General features: G+C 33.8%; 1 protein-coding gene across 3 annotated transcripts; it reads right to left on the minus strand.

Annotated features, from left to right (window-relative positions):
• Nucleotides 1-3,158: 3,158 nt before the first annotated feature.
• Nucleotides 3,159-19,234, minus strand: LOC133645865 (putative deoxyribonuclease TATDN3). Of its 3 annotated transcripts, none has more exons than XM_062040783.1 (10): nt 19,097-19,234; nt 18,995-19,027; nt 18,861-18,934; nt 18,704-18,788; nt 18,578-18,640; nt 14,427-14,536; nt 14,259-14,314; nt 12,057-12,169; nt 3,760-3,834; nt 3,159-3,676 (listed from the first exon to the last, which is right to left on the minus strand). In XM_062040783.1, exons 1-10 carry the CDS (start codon nt 19,148-19,150, stop codon nt 3,533-3,535), a joined length of 807 nt encoding a protein of 268 aa, XP_061896767.1. In that variant the 5' UTR covers nt 19,151-19,234; the 3' UTR covers nt 3,159-3,532. The 3 variants fall into 3 exon arrangements, with proteins under 3 accessions (XP_061896767.1, XP_061896766.1, XP_061896765.1); XM_062040782.1 differs by having other exon boundaries at nt 3,760-3,837; XM_062040781.1 differs by having other exon boundaries at nt 3,760-3,840.
• Nucleotides 19,235-20,230: the final 996 nt, after the last annotated feature.

Here is a 20,230-nt window from a genome sequence, read left to right on the forward strand (position 1 = left end):
AGTGGAAATAAAAAAGATTAGGAGCATGAATGAGCTGAATTGGTTGGTGTTGGAATTGTTTAAATCGGTCAAGAAATGTTGAAGTAGTAACAGTTTTTCATTAAGAAAATTCCTGGAATTTCGAGAAAAAATAGAATTTTTCTAGTTCCTTTATCAACTTCCTTTACCAAGAATGTAGTATGAATGTAAGAATAGTTTGAATGTTGGAATGGTTTGAATGTTGAGGAGTTTAAATTTCCAGGAAAACCGGAATTTGGTATGGAACTTGGGAAAGTGTTAGTTTGAATGTCCAGGATGAGTGGAATGTGTTGGTGTTGGAATGGTTTGATTAGGTTGAAAAATGTGGGAATTGTGCAACTTGGAAAAATGTCCCATTCATTTCAATGGGAACTTCCTGGAAATTTGTGAATTATGGGAACAACTTTTTTTACTTTTTTCTTTTTTTTTAATGATTATGAGCATGAATGTCCTGAATGAGCTGAATTGGTTGGTGTTGGAATTGTTTAAATCGGTCAAGAAATGTTGAATTAGTAACAGTTTTTCATGAAGAAATTCCTGGAATTTCGGGAAAAAAATTAAATTTTTATAGTTCCTTTACCAACTTCCTTTACCAAGAACGTAATATGAATGTAAGAAGAGGTTGAATGTTGGAATGGTTTGAATGTTAAAGAGATTGAATTTCCAGGAAAACCAGAATTTGGTTTGGAACTTGGGAAAGTGTTAGTTTGAATGTCCAGGATGAGTGGAATGTGTTGATGTTGGAATGGTTTGAATAGGTTGAAAAATGTGGGAATTGTGCAACTTGGAAAAATGTCCCATTCATTTCAATGGGAACTTCCTGGAAATTTGGGAATTTTGGGAAAAACTGGTTGTTCTTTTAAATGATTAGGAGCATGAATGTCCTGAGTGAGCTGAACTGGTTGGTGTTGGAATTGTTTAAATCGGAACAGTTTTTAATTGAGAAATTCCTGGAATTTCGGGAAAAACAGGAATTTTTCTAGTTCCTTAACCAACTTGGTTTTTGTCCTGAATATGAGTGTTTTGACTGTGAAACGGTTGAACTGGGTTGAAAAATGTGAAAGGAGTAGTCAATAGGTTACCAAAAAAAACGGGAAATCCTGGAAATTTGTTAAATGTGGAAAAATGTTAGTTTGAATGTCCAGGATGAGTGGAATGTGTTGATGTTGGAATGCTTTGAATAGCTTGAAAAATGTGGGAATTGTGGATGTTTGAAAAATGGCCAATTCATTTTGAATGGGGAAAATGAAAAAAAAAAAAAAAAAAAAAAAAGGAATTATGGGATATACGGGAATTTTTTTTAGAATTATTGAAGTAGAGAACACAATTCCTGAACAGAACAGGCTGAATATTTTGAAGTTGGAACAGTTTGAATCGGATGAAAAATGTGAAACTTTGAAGAATGTTCCATTGATTGATTGAGAAGTTTATTGACATCCTAAATAATGTAAATGCTTTAAAAAAGGTAAATGGATGGCACACAAAGCCAAAAGGCTTGTTTCCATTGTGGTCCATTAAATATGTATCACATTTGATACATTCAATAATACAATACATAATACCTGTAACATGTATATAAAAAATTCAGTTGAAAAAAAATGGATAAATTATGTACATATACACATTGATTTCATTGGAAATAGGAATTTTATTGAAAATGGTCAAAAAAACTTGAATGGTCTGAATGAGTTGAAATGGTTGGTGTTGGAATTTTTCAAATCGGTGGAGAAATGTTAAAGTAGTAACATGTTGAATTGAGAAATGGTATTACAGAATTCCTGGAATTTCGGGAAAACCGGGAATTTTTTTTTTTTGTGCCCTTATTAAGAGGAATGTTTTGACGGTGGAACGCTTGAAGTGGGTTGAAAAATGTGGAAGGAGTAGTCGCTAGAAAAAAGGGTAGAAATAGAGCTTTGGAAAACCAGGAATTCTGGAAAATCCTGGAATTTTTTTGAACTTGGAAAAATGATAGTTTGAATGTCCAGGATGAGTGGAATGTGTTGAAGGTGGAATGGTTTGAATAGGTTGAAAAATGTGGAAGTTTGAAAAATGGCCAATTCATTTTGAGTGGGAAAAATGTCCCGGAAAACCTGGAATTCTGGGAAATTTGGGAATTTTTGGAATTTGTCAAGGGAAAGCCCGCGATTCCCGAATAGTCTGAACAGCTTGACAATGGAATGCTTTGAATCGGGTCAAAAATGTGGAAGGTAGAGCGCCAAAATCTGGAGAAGAAGAAGAAGTTGAATAATAAATAGATGAATTTTGGTGTAGAAAAATGTGTGAGAATTAGGGATGTCCGATAATGGCTTTTTGCCGATATCCGATATTCCGATATTGTCCAACTCTTTAATTACCGATACCGATATCAACCGATATCAACCGATATATACAGTCGTGGAATTAACACATTATTATGCCTAATTTGGACAACCAGGTATGGTGAAGATAAGGTACTTACTTATATATATATATATATATATATATATATATATATATATATATATATATATATATATATATATATATATATATATATATATATATATATATATATATATATATATATATATATATATATATATATATATATATATATATATATATATATATATTTTTTTTTTTAAATGTATAAAATAAAAAGATAAATAAAATAAAAACATTTTCTTGAATAAAAAAGAAAGTACAACAATATAAAAACAGTTACATAGAAACTAGTAATGAATGAAAATGAGTAAAATTAAGTGTTAAAGGTTAGTACTATTAGTGGAGCAGCAGCACGCACAATCATGTGTGCTTACGGACTGTATCCCTTGCAGACTGTATTGATATATATTGATATATAATGTAGGAAGCAGAATATTAATAACAGAAAGAAACAACCCTTTTGTGTGAATGAGTGTAAATGGGGGAGGGAGGTTTTTTGGGTTGGTGCACTAATTGTAAGTGTATCTTGTGTTTTTTATGTGGATTTAATTAAAAAAAATAAAAATAAAAATAAAAATAAAAAAATCGATACTGATAATAAAAAAAACGATACCGATAATTTCCGATATTACATTTTAACGCATTTATCGGCCGATAATATCGGACATCTCTAGTGAGAATGCTTGGGAGCATTCACACAATTACGTGACAAAACCTAAACACAAAGTCAACGTTTATTTTCAATGATTTCTTTCAACAGTTTCTTTTTAAAACACAACAATATTGTAATATATAAAAGTCTTTAAGTATTTATATAAAAAAGTCCCCTCCCCTCTATTGAGGACCACTGCTGTAAAGTCAACTTGAATGATTGCTGTCAAAAGTGTATTGTTGTATTTTCACATCCTTCTTTACTTTTTGTCTTTGGCAAATGTAAAAATAAGACATGTTTGTGAAGAATTAAACTAGTGTCTTGTGAGCTTTTATTCTTTTAAATATGCAAACTTTGTACGTTGACGCTCTAATGAGGTTAAATGAACTTTATCTGCTGCAGCAACAGAGAGTAAGCACGCTGGACACAATCGTGTAGTCACACCTTGATGGCCGCCTTCAACTTGGGGAAGAGTCGAAGTGCGTTCTGCGTGGTGGCTTCCATCACCTGCTCCACGGACACGCCCTTGACGCGGCTGATGTACTCGGCGGACACGCGGACGTTTTGCGGCTCGTTCCTCACCTGGACGTGTGACAGTGAGGTTGAGGAGGAGGAGGACGAGAGGGAGGCCGGTAAACTGCTGGAACGCGGACAAAAAGTTGCACCTGCTTCTCCGGGCCCAGAGCGGGAGAGTCGGTTTCCAGACACATGTTCTCCAGCGGCAGCTGCTGGACCAGTTTCTGCTTCTTAGTGGAGGACAAGATGTGCAGTCAGTCAAAGATCATTCCTTTTAACTCACTACCAGTCTTTAAATGGTGAAAATGCCTCAAGTAAAAGCACATTTCTGATCAATAAACTACAAATTCAGGAAGTAAAGCAGACGTAAACAGGAAGTAAAGCAGACGTAAACACGCAATCAAACATGACACCACCGTAGGGTTGTACGGTATACCGGTACTGGTATAGTATCGCGGTACTAATGAATCAAAAACTGTACTATACTCAGTGTTTCCCATAAACTGCCAAGATACCTGGGGCGGTGGGGGCGTGGTCACCATGACATCATTGAGTAATTTGCATAATTTACTACAATATGATTTTCTCTAAAAAGGCTCAAAAAATGTATACTTACTAATTAATAATAACAGTTTTGTTTTAAACGTCCATCCATCCATCCATTTTACAATATAATTACAACACTTTATGTACATATTTATATACAGATTTGAACAATAAGTTATTCACTGAAATATATTTATTAATTGTGGTTCTTACAAAAAAATATATCTTATAAAATATAAAAGCTAAAATGTCTCTTAAAGCTCTGCGCCTTTAATTTGTGCATACTAAATAATTGAACTTTAGCCTACTACTACAACCATATTATTTACCAGCAACATAAAGTGAAACAGAGGCAGAGGTGTCCTGCCACGGTCAGTAACAAATAAACAGAAAACAGTAGTGGGCATCTACATCAACTATGTGATTTGACTGAGAAGCTGGACAGGACACAAAAAAAAAAATTAAAAAAAAAAATTAAAATAAAAATAAAAAAAATTAAAAAAATAAAAATGGACACAAAAATTAAAAAAAAAAAAATATATATATATATATATATATATATATTATTTTTTTATTTGTGACGGACGTAATTCTTTCGTGGCGGGCCGCCACAAATAAATGAATGTGTGGGAAACACTGATACTGTTTTGAAAAGTACCGGTTCCTGGGCATGACGGCGCGTCGTCACGTGGTGACATTGCTGGTTTTACCAGCAGAGGAGCATGTTCGGCAGCGCGCACACACAGAGTACTTACAAGCAGACACAGTGTGTAGACAGAAAAGGGAGAACGGACGCATTTTGGTGTAAAAAAAACAACAATAAAAGGTGAAGTTATAACACTGAAACACTAGAGATGTCCGATAATGGCTTTTTTGCCGATACTCCGATATTGTCCAACTCTTAATTACCGATATCAAGCGATACCGATGTATACAGTGGTGCAATGAACACATTATTATGCCTAATTTTGTTGTGATGCCCCGCTGGATGCATTAAACAATGTAACAAGGTTTTCCAAAATAAATCAACTCAAGTTATGGGAAAAAAAAAAATGCCAACATGGCACTGCCATATTTATTATTGAAGTCACAAAGTGTATTATTTTTTTTAACATGCCTCAAAACAGCAGCTTGGAATTTGGGACATGCTCTCCCTGAGAGAGCATGAGGAGGTTGAGGTGGGCGGGGTTTTGGGTAGGGGGTAGCGGGGGGTGTATATTGTAGCGTCCCGGAAGAGTTAGTGCTGCAAGGGGTTCTGGGTATTTATGTTGTGTTACGGTGCGGATGTTCTCCCGAAATGTGTTTGTCATTCTTGTTTGGTGTGGCTTCACAGTGTGGCACATATTTGTAACAGTGTTAAAGTTGTTTATACGTCCACCCTCAGTGTGACCTGTATGGCTGTTGACCAAGTATGCCTTGCATTCACTTGTGTGTGTGTGAAAAGCCGTAGATATTATGTGACTGAGCCGGCACGCAAAAGGCAGTGCCTTTAAGGTTTATCGGCGCTCTGTACTTCTCCCTACGTCCGCGTACACAGCGGCGTCTTTTTGAAACCGATACCGATCATTTCTGATATTACATTTTGAAGCATTTATCGGCCGATATTATCGGCCATCCCTATGAAACACCCTCAGGAAAGAGCTGCTAACATCCATCCGAAGTGTTTCAGCTACTTCTAAATCACTAATCCTGGCCTCCATGGCGACACATTTTGATAGTAGGCTAATATCGCTAATATAGACACTTACATCATGTCTTGCCTTCATTATAATACTTATATAAGACTTTTAAAGTCATTTTGATAGTAGGCTATTATAGCTAATATAGACACTTACATCATGTGTTGTCTTCATTATGACACTTATATAAGACTTTTAAAGTCATTTTGATAGTAGGCTAATATAGACACTTACATCATGTGTTGTCTTCATTATAACACTTATATAAGACTTTTAAAGTCATTTTGATAGTAGGCTATTATAGCTAATATAGACACTTACATCATGTGTTGTCTTCATTATAACACTTATATAAGACTTTTAAAGTCATTTTGATAGTAGGCTATTATAGCTAATATAGACACTTACATCATGTGTTGCCTTCATTATAACACTTATATAAGACTTTTACAGTAATTTTGATAGTAGGCTAATAAAGCTAATATAGACACTTACATCATGTGTTGTCTTCATTATAACACTTATATAAGACTTTTAAAGTCATTTTGATAATAGGCTATTATAGCTAATGTAGACACATCATGTGTTGTCTTCATTATAACACTTATATAAGACTTTTAAAGTCATTTTGATAGTAGGCTAATATAGACACTTACATCATGTGTTGTCTTCATTATAACACTTATATAAGACTTTTAAAGTCATTTTGATAGTAGGCTATTATAGCTAATATAGACACTTACATCATGTGTTGCCTTCATTATAACACTTATATAAGACTTTTACAGTAATTTTGATAGTAGGCTAATATAGCTAATATAGACACTTACAACATGTGTTGTCTTCATTATAACACTTATATAAGACTTTTAAAGTCATTTTGATAGTAGGCTAATATAGCTAATATAGACACTTATATAAGTGTTATAATGAAGGCAACACATGATGTAAGACTTTTAAAGTCATTTTGATAGTAGGCTAATATAGCTAATATAGACACTTACATCATGTGTTGCCTTCATTATAACACTTATATAAGACTTTTAAAGTCATTTTGATAGTAGGCTAATATAGACACTTACATCATGTGTTGTCTTCATTATAACACTTATATAAGACTTTTAAAGTAATTTTGATAGTAGGCTAATATAGACACTTACATCATGTGTTGTCTTCATTATAACACTTATATAAGACTTTTAAAGTCATTTTGATAGTAGGCTAATATAGACACTTACATCATGTGTTGTCTTCATTATAACACTTATATAAGACTTTTAAAGTCATTTTGATAGTAGGCTAATATAGACACTTACATCATGTGTTGTCTTCATTATAACACTTATATAAGACTTTTAAAGTCATTTTGATAGTAGGCTAATATAACTAATATACACACTTACATCATGTGTTGCCTTCATTATAACACTTATATAAGACTTTTAAAGTCATTTTGATAGTAGGCTAATATAGCTAATATAGACACTTACATCATGTGTTGTCGTCATTACAACACTTATATAAGACTTTTAAAGTCATTTTGATAGTAGGCTAATATAGCTAATATAGACACTTACATCATGTGTTGTCGTCATTACAACACTTATATAAGACTTTTAAAGTCATTTTGATAGTAGGCTAATATAGCTAATATAGACACTTACATCATGTGTTGCCTTCATTATAACACTTATATAAGACTTTTAAAGTCATTTTGATAGTAGGCTAATATAGCTAATATAGACACTTACATCATGTGTTGTCGTCATTATAACACTTATATAAGGCTTTTAATTTTTTGCGGCTCCAGACAGATTTTTTTTTTGTAATTTTGGTCCGATATGGCTCTTTCAGCATTTTGGGTTGCCGACCCCGGCCCTAGGGCAACAACGTTAATATACTGTATGTTTGATGAAACGTGATTATATGCATGAGTGTATGTATCTTTATGTACATATGTAATGCTTTATTTCTAAATAAAAACTAAATAAGTGCACTGATAAAAGAACTAACCCAGACAAGATACATTTTTTTTATTTTTTTTTAAAGGTGAGTTCTGATCTCAACACAAAAGTATGTTAAAAAGCTACAAACTACACTGGACTCCAGAGATGCAGCAATAAGTAACAAAGGAAGTAAAAAAAAAAGGGAAGTAGAGAAAAAAGATGTTTGGTGTAAAACATGAGGAAATAAGATGGAGTAAAAGTGCTGTGGTGTGCTAAACGCTGGATAAAAGTTGCTCAACGTGCTCACCAGTTGTTTAATCACACCATTGATTGATTGGCGGCACCGTTGGAGCAAGAAAAGATGAACAACTGACAAATAAAGCTGGAAGGAAGAAGTGAGACCGAGTGGAAGGACGGCCGACAGGAAATGACTCAAAAGTTCTCATTAGTACTAGAGATGGCCGATAATATCGGACTGCCGATATTATCGGCCGATAAATGCTTTAAAATCGGTTTCAAAAAGTAGAATGTATGACTTTTTAAAAGGCCGCTGTGTACACGGACGTAGGGAGAAGTACAGAGCGCCAATAAATTAAAGGCACATAATATCTACGGCTTTTCACACACACAAGTGAATGCATGCATACTTGGTCAACAGCCATACAGGTCACACTGAGGGTGCCCGTATAAACAACTTTAACACTGTTACAAAAATGCGCCACACTGTGAACCCACACAAAACAAGAATGACAAACACGTTTCGGGAGAACATCCGCACCGTAACACAACATGAACACAACTAGGGATGATGTTTGATAAGAAATTATCGAGTTCAAGCCCATTATCGAATCCTCTTATCGAACCGATTCCTTATCGATTCTCTTATCGAATCCAGATAAGTTGTCGTATATGGGGAAAAAAACACAATATTTGGTTTAACAAAAGCTCACTTTTATTTTATAAGAAAAAAATAAAATAAAATAAAATAAATAAATATTGACTGTTGTTACCCAAAGTATATTAAGTGGGATTTTTCAGAAAAACAAATATATACAGTAACACAAAAACAACCTGTCTCTGTGATCACTATAGGTGTATAAATAATAATATAGTGTTAAATAAAATCAGTCCCTTGGGCACAAAACTGAAAATAATACAGCGCTCCAAAAAGTGCACTTCTGCTGCTATTGGAACATACTAACTACACACACAGGCAGACAGCTAACAAACAATCCAAGACGTCTAATAAAGTTCCAAAGCAGATTAATCCATTCAGGCTCTTTATTGTTGTTGATCTTGCTTTGTCTTTTCCTATCTTTACTTTTGTCTTGCACTGGACTGTTTTTTTTTGTTTTTTAACTGAAATACACACAATGACAAATGTATAAGCTATGTGATTCAATTAACATACTGAAAAGTAATGCACAATATGTAAATATTAGCTTCACACAAATATACAGTACTATCATCAAACAAATACTTCTGAGTGTTGAAACTATTTCCATGGTGGAAATACACGACTGGCAGCCATTTTAAGTCCTCAAACATCCATTGAAACAGTGCACAAAAATCGTTTTTCAATAAACATCTTAGTATCAAACTTAACCACTTTCCACCTTAATATTGATTTACATAAACAAGTTAAACAGTTTACTTACAGACTTATCTTTTCCAAGGCTTGTAAGAGCTAACACAACTTGTCTACTTCTCAATTGTCTCATCAACTGGACTAACATCGTCAACCCGGAAGTGCCCAAACTATTGACGCGTAGTATTTTCTTATCGCCACAAGGTGTCAGTAAGAGTCTACAATCAAATGGGCATAACATTGCCCATTTGGGATTCGTTCCCAGGGATTCGAATAAAGAACCAACTCTTTTTCTTTACTATAGTGGCCTCGATAACGGGAACCGGTTCTCAAAAAGGGATTTGAGTCCATGGAATTGGTTCTTTTCTTATCGAACAACCGGGAGAACCGGTTTCGAACATCATCCCTAAACACAACAGAACAAATACCCAGAACCCCTCGCAGCACTAACTCTTCCAGGACGCTACAATATACAGCCCCCACCCTGCCCCCACCCCGCCCACCTCAACCTCCTCATGCCCTCTCAGGGAGAGCATGTCCCAAATTCCAAGCTGCTGTTTTGAGGCATGTTAAAAAAAATAATGCACTTTGTGACTTCAATAATAAATATGGCAGTGCCATGTTGGCATTTTTTCCCACAACTTGAGTTGATTTATTTTGAAAAAACCTTGTTACATTGTTTAATGCAGTGGTCCCGAACCTTTTTGTACTTGCGGACCGGTCAATGCTTGAAAATTTGTCCCACGGACCGGGGGGGGGGGGTGGGTAGTAAAATGTTTTTATTTTTTTTTATTTTTTTTTGTCATAAAGAAATACAATCATGTGTGCTTACGGACTGTATCCCTTCAGACTGTATTGATTTATATTGATATATAATGTATATATTGTGTTTTTTTATGTTGATTTAAATAAAAAAATATTTATTTTTTTGTCATAAAGAAAATACAATCATGTGTGCTTACGGACTGTATCCCTGCAGACTGTATTGATTTATATTGATATATAATGTATATATTGTGTTTTTTATGTTGATTTAATTTTAAAAAATATATATATATTTTTTTTTTTTTTGTTATAAAGAAATACAATCATGTGTGCTTACGGACTGTATCCCTGCAGACTGTATTGATTTATATTGATATATAATGTATATATTGTGTTTTTTTATGTTGATTTAAATAAAAAAATAAAAAACAATTTTTTTGTCATAAATAAATACAATCATGTGTGCTTACGGACTGTATCCCTGCAGACTGTATTGATTTATATTGATATATAATGTATATATTGTGTTTTTTATGTTGATTTAATTTTAAAAAAAAAATTTTTTTTTGTCATAAAGAAATACAATCATGTGTGCTTACGGACTGTATCCCTGCAGACTGTATTGATTTATATTGATATATAATGTATATATTGTGTTTTTTATGTTGATTTAATTTTTTTTTTTTAAATTATTTTTTTTAATTTTTTTTTGTCATAAAGAAATACAATCATGTGTGCTTACGGACTGTATCCCTGCAGACTGTATTGATTTATATTGATATATAATGTATATATTGTGTTTTTTATGTTGATTTAATTTTAAAAAAAATATATATATATTATTTTTATTTTTTTTTGTCATAAAGAAATACAATCATGTGTGCTTACGGACTGTATCCCTGCAGACTGTATTGATTTATATTGATATATAATGTATATATTGTGTTTTTTTATGTTGATTTAAATAAAAAAATTAAAAAAAAATGTTTTTGTCATAAAGAAATACAATCATGTGTGCTTACGGACTGTATCCCTGCAGACTGTATTGATGTATATTGATATATAATGTATATATTGTGTTTTTTATGTTGATTTAATTAAAAAAAATAAAAAAAAATTATTTATTTTTTTGTCATAAAGAAATACAATCATGTGTGCTTACGGACTGTATCCCTGCAGACTGTATTGATTTATATTGATATATAATGTATATATTGTGTTTTTTATGTTGATTTAATTTTTTAAAAAAAAATATATATATTTATTTTTTTTTTTTGTCATAAAGAATTACAATCATGTGTGCTTACGGACTGTATCCCTGCAGACTGTATTGATGTATATTGATATATAATGTATATATTGTGTTTTTTATGTTGATTTAATTTTAAAAAAAAAAATTTTTTTTTTTTTTTTTTTTTTGTCATAAAGAAATACAATCATGTGTGCATACGGACTGTATCCCTGCAGACCGTATATTGATATATAATGTATATATTGTGTTTTTTATGTTGATTTAATTAAAAAAAATAATCTTTTTTTTTTTTTTTTGTCATAAAGAAATACAATCATGTGTGCTTACGGACTGTATCCCTGCAGACTGTATTGATTTATATTGATATATGTATATATTGTGTTTTTTTATGTTGATTTAATTTAAAAAAAAAAAAAAAAAAAAAAAAAAAATTTTTATTTTTTTTATTAAACTTCTTGTGCGCGGTGGTTGGGGACCACTGGTTTAATGCATCCAGCGGGGCATCACAACAACATTAGGCCTCATAATGTGTTAATTCCACGACTGTATATATCGGTATCGCTTGATATCGGAATCGGTAATTAAGAGTTGGACAATATCGGCAAAAAAGCCATCATCGGACATCTCTAATTAGTACAGTAGTGCTTATGAGCATGATCACATGACCCACCTGTTCACTGCGTATTATGGACGGCGGGATGGAGAAGAAGTATCCGGCTCGTACCGCTTCCATGGCAACCGACGGTTTCCCATCAAAAGCGTGCAGCAAAACCTTTTCCACACCTGCCAAACAACCACAAGCGACTTTAGCTTCATACGTCAGTATTTATCAGCACCATCTACCATTCCTGTGTAGGGATGATGTTCGAAACCGGTCCTCCCGGTTGTTCGATGAGAAAAGAACCGCTCGATAAGAAAAGAACCGATTCCATGGACTCGAATCCCTTTTTGAGAACCGGTTCCCGTTATCGAGGCCTTTATAGTAAAGAAAAGGAGTTGGTTCTTTATTCGAATCCCTGGGAACGAAACCGTCCCACAAGAAATGCCCTGTGGGACATCACAGGAAATGACGTAGCTCAGTCATTAGACTGAGCTACGTCATTTCCTGTGATGTCACACAAGCAGCAAAAATAATGGACCGGAAAAAAAGCCTTAAGGCATTCACCTATAGCTGGGGTGTCCAAACTTTTTCCACTGAGGGCCGCACACTGACAAATCAAAGCAAGCGGGGGCCATTTTGATAATTTTTATTTTAAAAAGCAATACAGTATATGGATAACAAATATACATTTAGGCCTCCACTCAGGCTCGATCCCAGAGGACCCCAAAGGGTTTTGTTAAAAAAAATATTAAAAATGTCTCATTATTCAGTATTATTATTTTTATTATTATTCAAGTTTTAAATCTCTAAATCAACATTAGGTCTATCTGTCAATATAACGTTTTTAAAGATTTAAGTTTTATGCTCTTTTTGTCAAAGAAAACCCTTTTTTTTTTTAATGGAAAAAACACAAAATATGCAATATTTTCACCCAATAATTTTTTTAAATGGAATATATGAGATTATATAATAATTTGAGCCTTAAAAAGGTCAATAACTCATAACACCACTGATTTTAATTCATTATTATTTTTTGAGCAAAGACACTTAAAAACAAACCACACTAAAATTATTGGGGATCCAAAAGGATTTAAAGTGTTAAAAAATTAATTATACATTTTTTTTACTGTTTACTTTTAACACAATAATCTCGAGATCAACTTCAGATCTATCCGTCAATTATAAGTTGTATTGTTGTTTATGTTTTTTGTTTGTTCGTTTTAGGCCTTTCTTTTAAAAAAAAAAAACAGCTCAGTTTTCTTATATGGCAAACACAAAATATGCTACATTTTCCCCAAAAAACATCTCAAAGTGGAATATTTAACGTGACGTAATTGGAGCCTTTTGGATAGGTCAATAATTCATAATGACATTGATTTTGATTCATTATTATTTTTTAAAGAAAGAAACAGCCTGCATGGCATCTTTGTGTGATTAGAGTAAACATTGCAACATTTTCTTAGACTTAGACAAACTTTAATGATCCACAAGGGAAATTGTTCAACACAGTAGCTCAGTTACAATGATGGAAAGGACAATGCAGGTATAAATAGACTAATATAGCTATAAAAAAATCTAACATATATACGAATATATACATATGTGTACAGAGTAATTTATATACAGATATATTATATTATGTCTATAACATATGTTACATTTCCCCTGTTTGCTCTTTTATACCACTTTTTACGTTTGAAAAATTTTTCAATCGTATTTTTAAAATGTGCCGTGGGGCCGTTAAGAAATGACCTGCGGGCCGCAAATGGCCCCCGGGCCGCACTTTGGACACCACCGACCTATAGTGATCACAGAGACAGCTTGTTTTTGTGTTACTGTATATATTTGTTTTTCTGAAAAATCCCACTTAATATACTTTGGGTAACAAAAGTCGATATTTTTATTTTTTATTTTTTTAGGGGGGTAACAGTCAATACTTATTTATTTTATTGTATGTTTTTCTTATAAAATAAAAGTGAGCTTTTGTTAAACCAAATATTGTGTTTTTTTCCATATACAACAACCTATCTGGGTTCGATAAGAGGATTCGATAATGGGCTCGAACTCGATAATTTCTTATCAAACATCATCCCTATTCCTGTGAGAATCCTGCGTGTGACTGGAGCATTAAGGAGGGGGACGATCCAGTACTACCTGCAGTGTGCTCAAACAACCATCATCTTTGAGCAGATAAAACTGTATCATCTCTTTCCTTTTGAGACGTATCGGGTTGGCAGTGCACTCAGACCCTGTAATGTAGTAAGAAGTTACCTTCTTCTTTCAGGAGCTGGATGGTGGGTCTTCCTGCCGACCGCGAGTGAACGTTCCTAATAAAAGATTGCCACGTAAATAACACGGACATTCCAACTAGTAAGACTACTAGCTCAGTACTACAGAGAAGTACATGCGCATATTTATTCATTGTTAGTGACAACTTACAGAGGGAGGTCCAGTTCCTTGGCCAAACGGGACTGACGAACGAGGACCTGCCTCTGGCCTTCTTTGTCGGAGTCACTTTTCACAAATCTGGGTGTGAAGTCCAAGCCGACCTAAGAGGAAACATGAATGGTGTCAGACATTATTGTTCACAATGTTTCTGCCGGTACCAGAAAATCTAAGATAATGCAACTTAAAACAAATGTAAAGCTCATGTCCTAATGCAGATCGTTATTAAATACAGTGGTGGTCAAAAGTTTACATACACTTGTAAAGAATAGGGATGTCCGATAATGGCATTTTTGCCGATATCGTCCAACTCTTTATTACCGATATCAACCGATACCGATATATACAGTCGTGGAATTAACACATTATTATTAGAGATGTCCGATAATATAGGCCTGCCGATATTATCGGCCGATATATGCGTTAAAATGTAATATCGGAAATTATCGGTATCAGGTTTTTTATTATCGGTATCGGGTTTGTTTTTTTAAAAAAAAAATTTGTATTAAATCCACATAAAAAACACAAGATACACTTACAATTAGTGCACCAACCCAAAAAACCTCCCTCCCCCATTTACACTCATTCACACAAAAGGGTTGTTTCTTTCTGTTATTAATATTCTGGTTCTTACATTATATATCAATATATATCAATACAGTCTGCAAGGGATACAGTCCGTAAGCACACATGATTGTGCGTGCTGCTGCTCCACTAATAATACTAACCTTTAACAGTTAATTTTACTAATTTTCATTCATTACTAGTTTCTATGTAACTGTTTTTATATTGTTGTACTTTCTTTTTTATTCAAGAAAATGTTTTTAATTTATTTATCTTATTTTACTAATTTTTTTAAAAAGTACCTTATCTTCACCATACCTGGTTGTCCAAATTAGGCATAATAATGTGTTAATTCCACGACTGCATATATCGGTTGATATCGGTATCGGTTGATATCGGTATCGGTAATTAAAGAGTTGGACAATATCGGAATATCGGATATCGGCAAAAAGCCATTATCGGACATCCCTAGAAACAACCCTTTTGTGTGAATGAGTGTAAATGGGGGAGGGAGGTTTTTTGGGTTAGTGTACTAATTGTAAGTGTATCTTGTGTTTTTTATTTTAATTTAATTTTTTTTTTAAATAAAAAAATCCCAATACGGATAATAAAAAAAACGATACCGATAATTTCCGATATTACATTTTAAAGCATTTATCGGCCGATAATATCGGACATCTCTAGTAAAGAACATAATGTCATTCCAATCATTTCTACAACTCTTATTTTTTTGTGATGTAGTGATTAGAGCACATACTTGTTGCTCACAAAGAAGTTTGCTTCTTTTATGAATTTATTATGGGTCTACTGAAAATGTGAGCAATCAAAAGTATACATACAACAATGTTAATATTTGCTTACATGTCCCTTGGCAAGTTTACCTGCAATAAGGCGCTTTTGGTAGCCATCCACAAGCTTCTGCTTGACCACTAAATTGCTGCAGTTCAGCTAAATGTGTTGCTTTTCTGACATGGACTTGTTTCTTCAGCATTGTCCACACCTTTAAGTCAGGACTTTGGGAAGGCCATTCTAAAACCTTCATTCTAGCCTGATTTAGCCATTCCTTTACCACTTTTGAGGTCATTGTCCTGTTGGAACACCCAACAAGACCCAACCTCCGGGCTGATGATTTTAGCTTGTCCTGAACAATTTGGAGCTAATCCTCCTTTTTCATTGTCCCATTTACCGTATTTTTCGGACTATAAGTCGCGGTTTTCTTTCATAGTTTGGGCGGGGGTGCGACTTATACTCAGGAGCGACTCATGTGTGAAATGATGAACACATTAGCGTAAAATATCAAATAATATTATTGATGTCATTCACGTAAGAGACTAGACGTATAAGATTTCATGGGATTTAGCGATTAGGAGTGACAGATTGTTTGGTAAACGTATAGCATGTTCTATATGTTATAGTTATTTGAATGACTCTTACCATAATATGTTACGTTAACATACCAGGCACGTTATTTATGCCTCATATAACGTACACTTATTCAGCCTGTTGTTCACTATTCTTGATTTATTTTAAATTGCCTTTCAAATGTCTATTCTTGCTGTTGGCTTTTATCAAATACATTTCCCCAAAAAATGCAACTTGTACTCCAGTGCGACTTATATATGTTTTTTTCCTTCTTTATTATGCATTTTCGGCCGGTGCGACTTATACTCCGAAAAATACGGTACTCTCTGTAAAGCAGCAGTTCCATTGGCAGCAAAACAGGCCCAGAGCATAATACTACCACCACCTTGCTTGACGGTAGGAATGGTGTTCCTGGCATTGAAGGCCCCACCTTTTCTCCCCCAAACATATTGCTGGGTATTGTGGCCAAACAGCACCGTTTTTGTTTCATCTGACCACAGAACTTTCCTCCAGAAGGTCTTATCTTTGTCCATGTGACGTCAGATGAAAACAAAAAAGTGGCGCCCACTCCCTCCCCTTTGTTGCGAGTCTCGAGATGTATGTTGTAATTAGGGCTGCAACAACTAATCGATTAAATCGATTAAAATCGATTATAAAAATAGTTGGCGATTAATTTAGTCATCGATTCGTTGCGCAGAGGCTTCTTTTTTTTTTTTTTAATAAACCTTTATTTATAAACTGCAACATGTACAAACAGCTGAGAAACAATAATCAAAATAAGTATGGTGCCAGTATGCTGTTTTTTTTCAATGAAATACTGGAAAGGATAGAAATGTAGTTGGTCTCTTTTATCCGATTATTAATCGAAGTAATAATCGACAGATTAATCGATTATCAAATTAATCGTTAGTCGCAGCCCTAGTTGTAATATGTATATGTGCTTTGCTACGGAGGTTTTTTCCCCCAGTCTAGATTGTATTTTTTTTACTCATCCTTCCCCAGCGTTGACCTTTTTCCCATCTCGTGGCGACCAGTCAGCGTTCCTGTTCTGTAACCCTGTAGACCAGTGTTCCCCAACCTTTTTTCCACCAGGCACCAGGTTTAATGTATGCATTATTTTCACGGAGCGGCTTTCTACGTTTAAATTAGCCTTTGCCCACAATCTGGCGCACATTAAAATGTTCTATATCCATTGATGTGCATTGTCCCATTACAACTACAATGGAGTTGTAATATACATCTACGGTGTTTCCCGTAAACTGCCAAGATACCTGTGGCGGTGGGGGCGTGGCTATGGGCGTGGTCACCATGACATCGAGTAATTTGCATAATTTACTACAATATGATTTTCTCTAAAAAGGCTCAAAAAATGTATACTTACTAATTAATAATAACAGTTTTGTTTTAAACGTCCATCCATTTTACAATATAATTACAACACTTTATGTACATATTTATATACAGATTTGAACAATAAGTTATTCACTGAAATATATTTATTAATTGTGGTTCTTACAAAAAATATATCTTATAAAAATATAAAAGCTAAAATGTCTCTTAAAGCTCTGCCCCTTTAATTAGTGCATACTAAATAATTTAACTTTAGCCTACTACTACAACCATATTATTTACCAGCAACATAAAGTGAAACAGAGGCAGAGGTGTCCTGCCACAGTCAGTAACAAATAAACAGAAAACAGTAGTGGTCAAATAGAAATAAGGCAACAAGAGAAGTATCCTACACTTCTCTTTTGTAAAGTAAATATGAACAGCCGATATGGGCATCTACATCAACTATATCATTTGCCTGAGAAGCTGGACAGGACAAAAACATTTTTTTTGTGGCGGACGTAATTCTTTCGTGGCGGGCCGCCACAAATAAATGAATGTGTGGGAAACACTGATCTATTAACGGACTTATTGGTATGTTTAGTGGGACATGCGAAAGTTAAGTCTGAGAAAATGTGGCAGTTTATAAATTAATTAATGTTTCTGTGCGGCCCGGTAGCAAATGCGTCAGGGACCGGAAGAGAGTGGCTGTACACTGTTTGTTTGTCTCATCTTGAACGGGTTTGTGCTGAAAACAAAGTTTCGTTGTACTTGTGCAATGACAATAAAGACCTGCCTACCAATATAAATACAACTAAACTGTGCAATTGTGTACATGACAAATACAGACTGTGCTGCGAATAAGAATTGTAATATATGTTGTCTGCTACCTCTCCAATGGACACGAGTTGCTCCTTGTATTTGTCAATGATGGGTAGAGCCGCGTCTAGATCCTGCATGCCAGACAAAGTACAAGTTGACATTTTTAACATGTTGAAGTAGAAAAGTAGCCCAACCTGCAGAGAAGCGCTCCTGTGTTGCTGTGGGGACACTTCTTGCACAGGGTGGACTCCCAGGCAGGGGAAGACAAAGCCCGGGAATCTGGAAGTGGAAACGTCAAAAAATAAAAATGTACAATTTCAGTCTGGGTGACACAATTCGGTTTTAAGTTACCTTTGGGACAGGGCAATGATCTTTTCAAACTCCCCAGCATGTTCTGCCACAGCGAGCAATGCCAACAGTCCAGCCTGCAAGACAAACACATGGGCATAGTGACAAATCAACAACACCTTAGAAGGACAACTCACCCGTTTGGAGCTCTCAATAACGCTTTCTATGTCCTGAAACATAAACGTGACACTTAAAGACGGGAAAAAAAGGACTAAACTTGAAACAAGTTTGTTTTATACCTTGTCAAAATCTCTGGCGGAGATGTGACAGTGGCAGTCGATAAAACCATGCATGGAGTTGAGAGGCTAATTAGCTAGAAAACAACTTCCGGTCTTCTTCTTCTTCATTTAATGGTGGGTCGCAAGCAACGTTATATGTCCACACCGCCACCTAATGTACTGGAGTGTGTCTCCTCACGTTGAGTCAAATATCTATTTACACAAAACCACACATAACAAAAGAGAGAAAAAAATAACAATAATAATAAACTATATACATATATATATATATATATATATATATATATATATATATATATATATATATATATATATATATATATATATATATATATATATATATATATATATATATATATATATATATATATATATATATATATATATATATATATATCTTGGCTGTTCCTAGGACTGCGCTCTTCTGGACTGAGGCTTCAGATGTTGTTCCTGGGATCTGTTGGAGCCACTCTCCCAGTTTAGGGGTTACTGCTCCGAGCACCCCCACTACCACGGGGACCACGCTAGCCTTGACCGTCCACATCCGTTCCAGCCGCTCTTTCGACCCTTGGTATGTCTCGAGTTTCTCGTGTTCCTTCTTCCTGATGTTGATGATATAAAAAAAAAATATATATATATATATATATATATATATATATATATATATATATATATATATATATATATATATATATATATTTTTTTTTTTCAGTAAAAAAAAAAAAAAAATATATATATATATATATATATATATATATATATATATTTATTTTTTTTATCTTTTATTTTTATATCACCAACATCAGGAAGAAGGAACATGAGAAACTTGAATATATATATATATATATATATATATATATATATATATATATATATATATATATATATATATATATATATATATATCTAACCTACACTTTAAGTATTAAACCTGTGATATATATATATATATATATATATATATATATATATATATATATATATATATATATATATATATATATATATATATATATATATATATATATATATATATATGTATATATATATATCTTGGCTGTTCCTAGGACTGCGCTCTTCTGGACTGAGGCTTCAGATGTTGTTCCTGGGATCTGTTGGAGCCACTCTCCCAGT

This window comes from Entelurus aequoreus, linkage group LG03, assembly GCF_033978785.1.
Source record: "Entelurus aequoreus isolate RoL-2023_Sb linkage group LG03, RoL_Eaeq_v1.1, whole genome shotgun sequence".
In the NCBI taxonomy this organism is placed as follows: Eukaryota; Metazoa; Chordata; class Actinopteri; order Syngnathiformes; family Syngnathidae; genus Entelurus; species Entelurus aequoreus.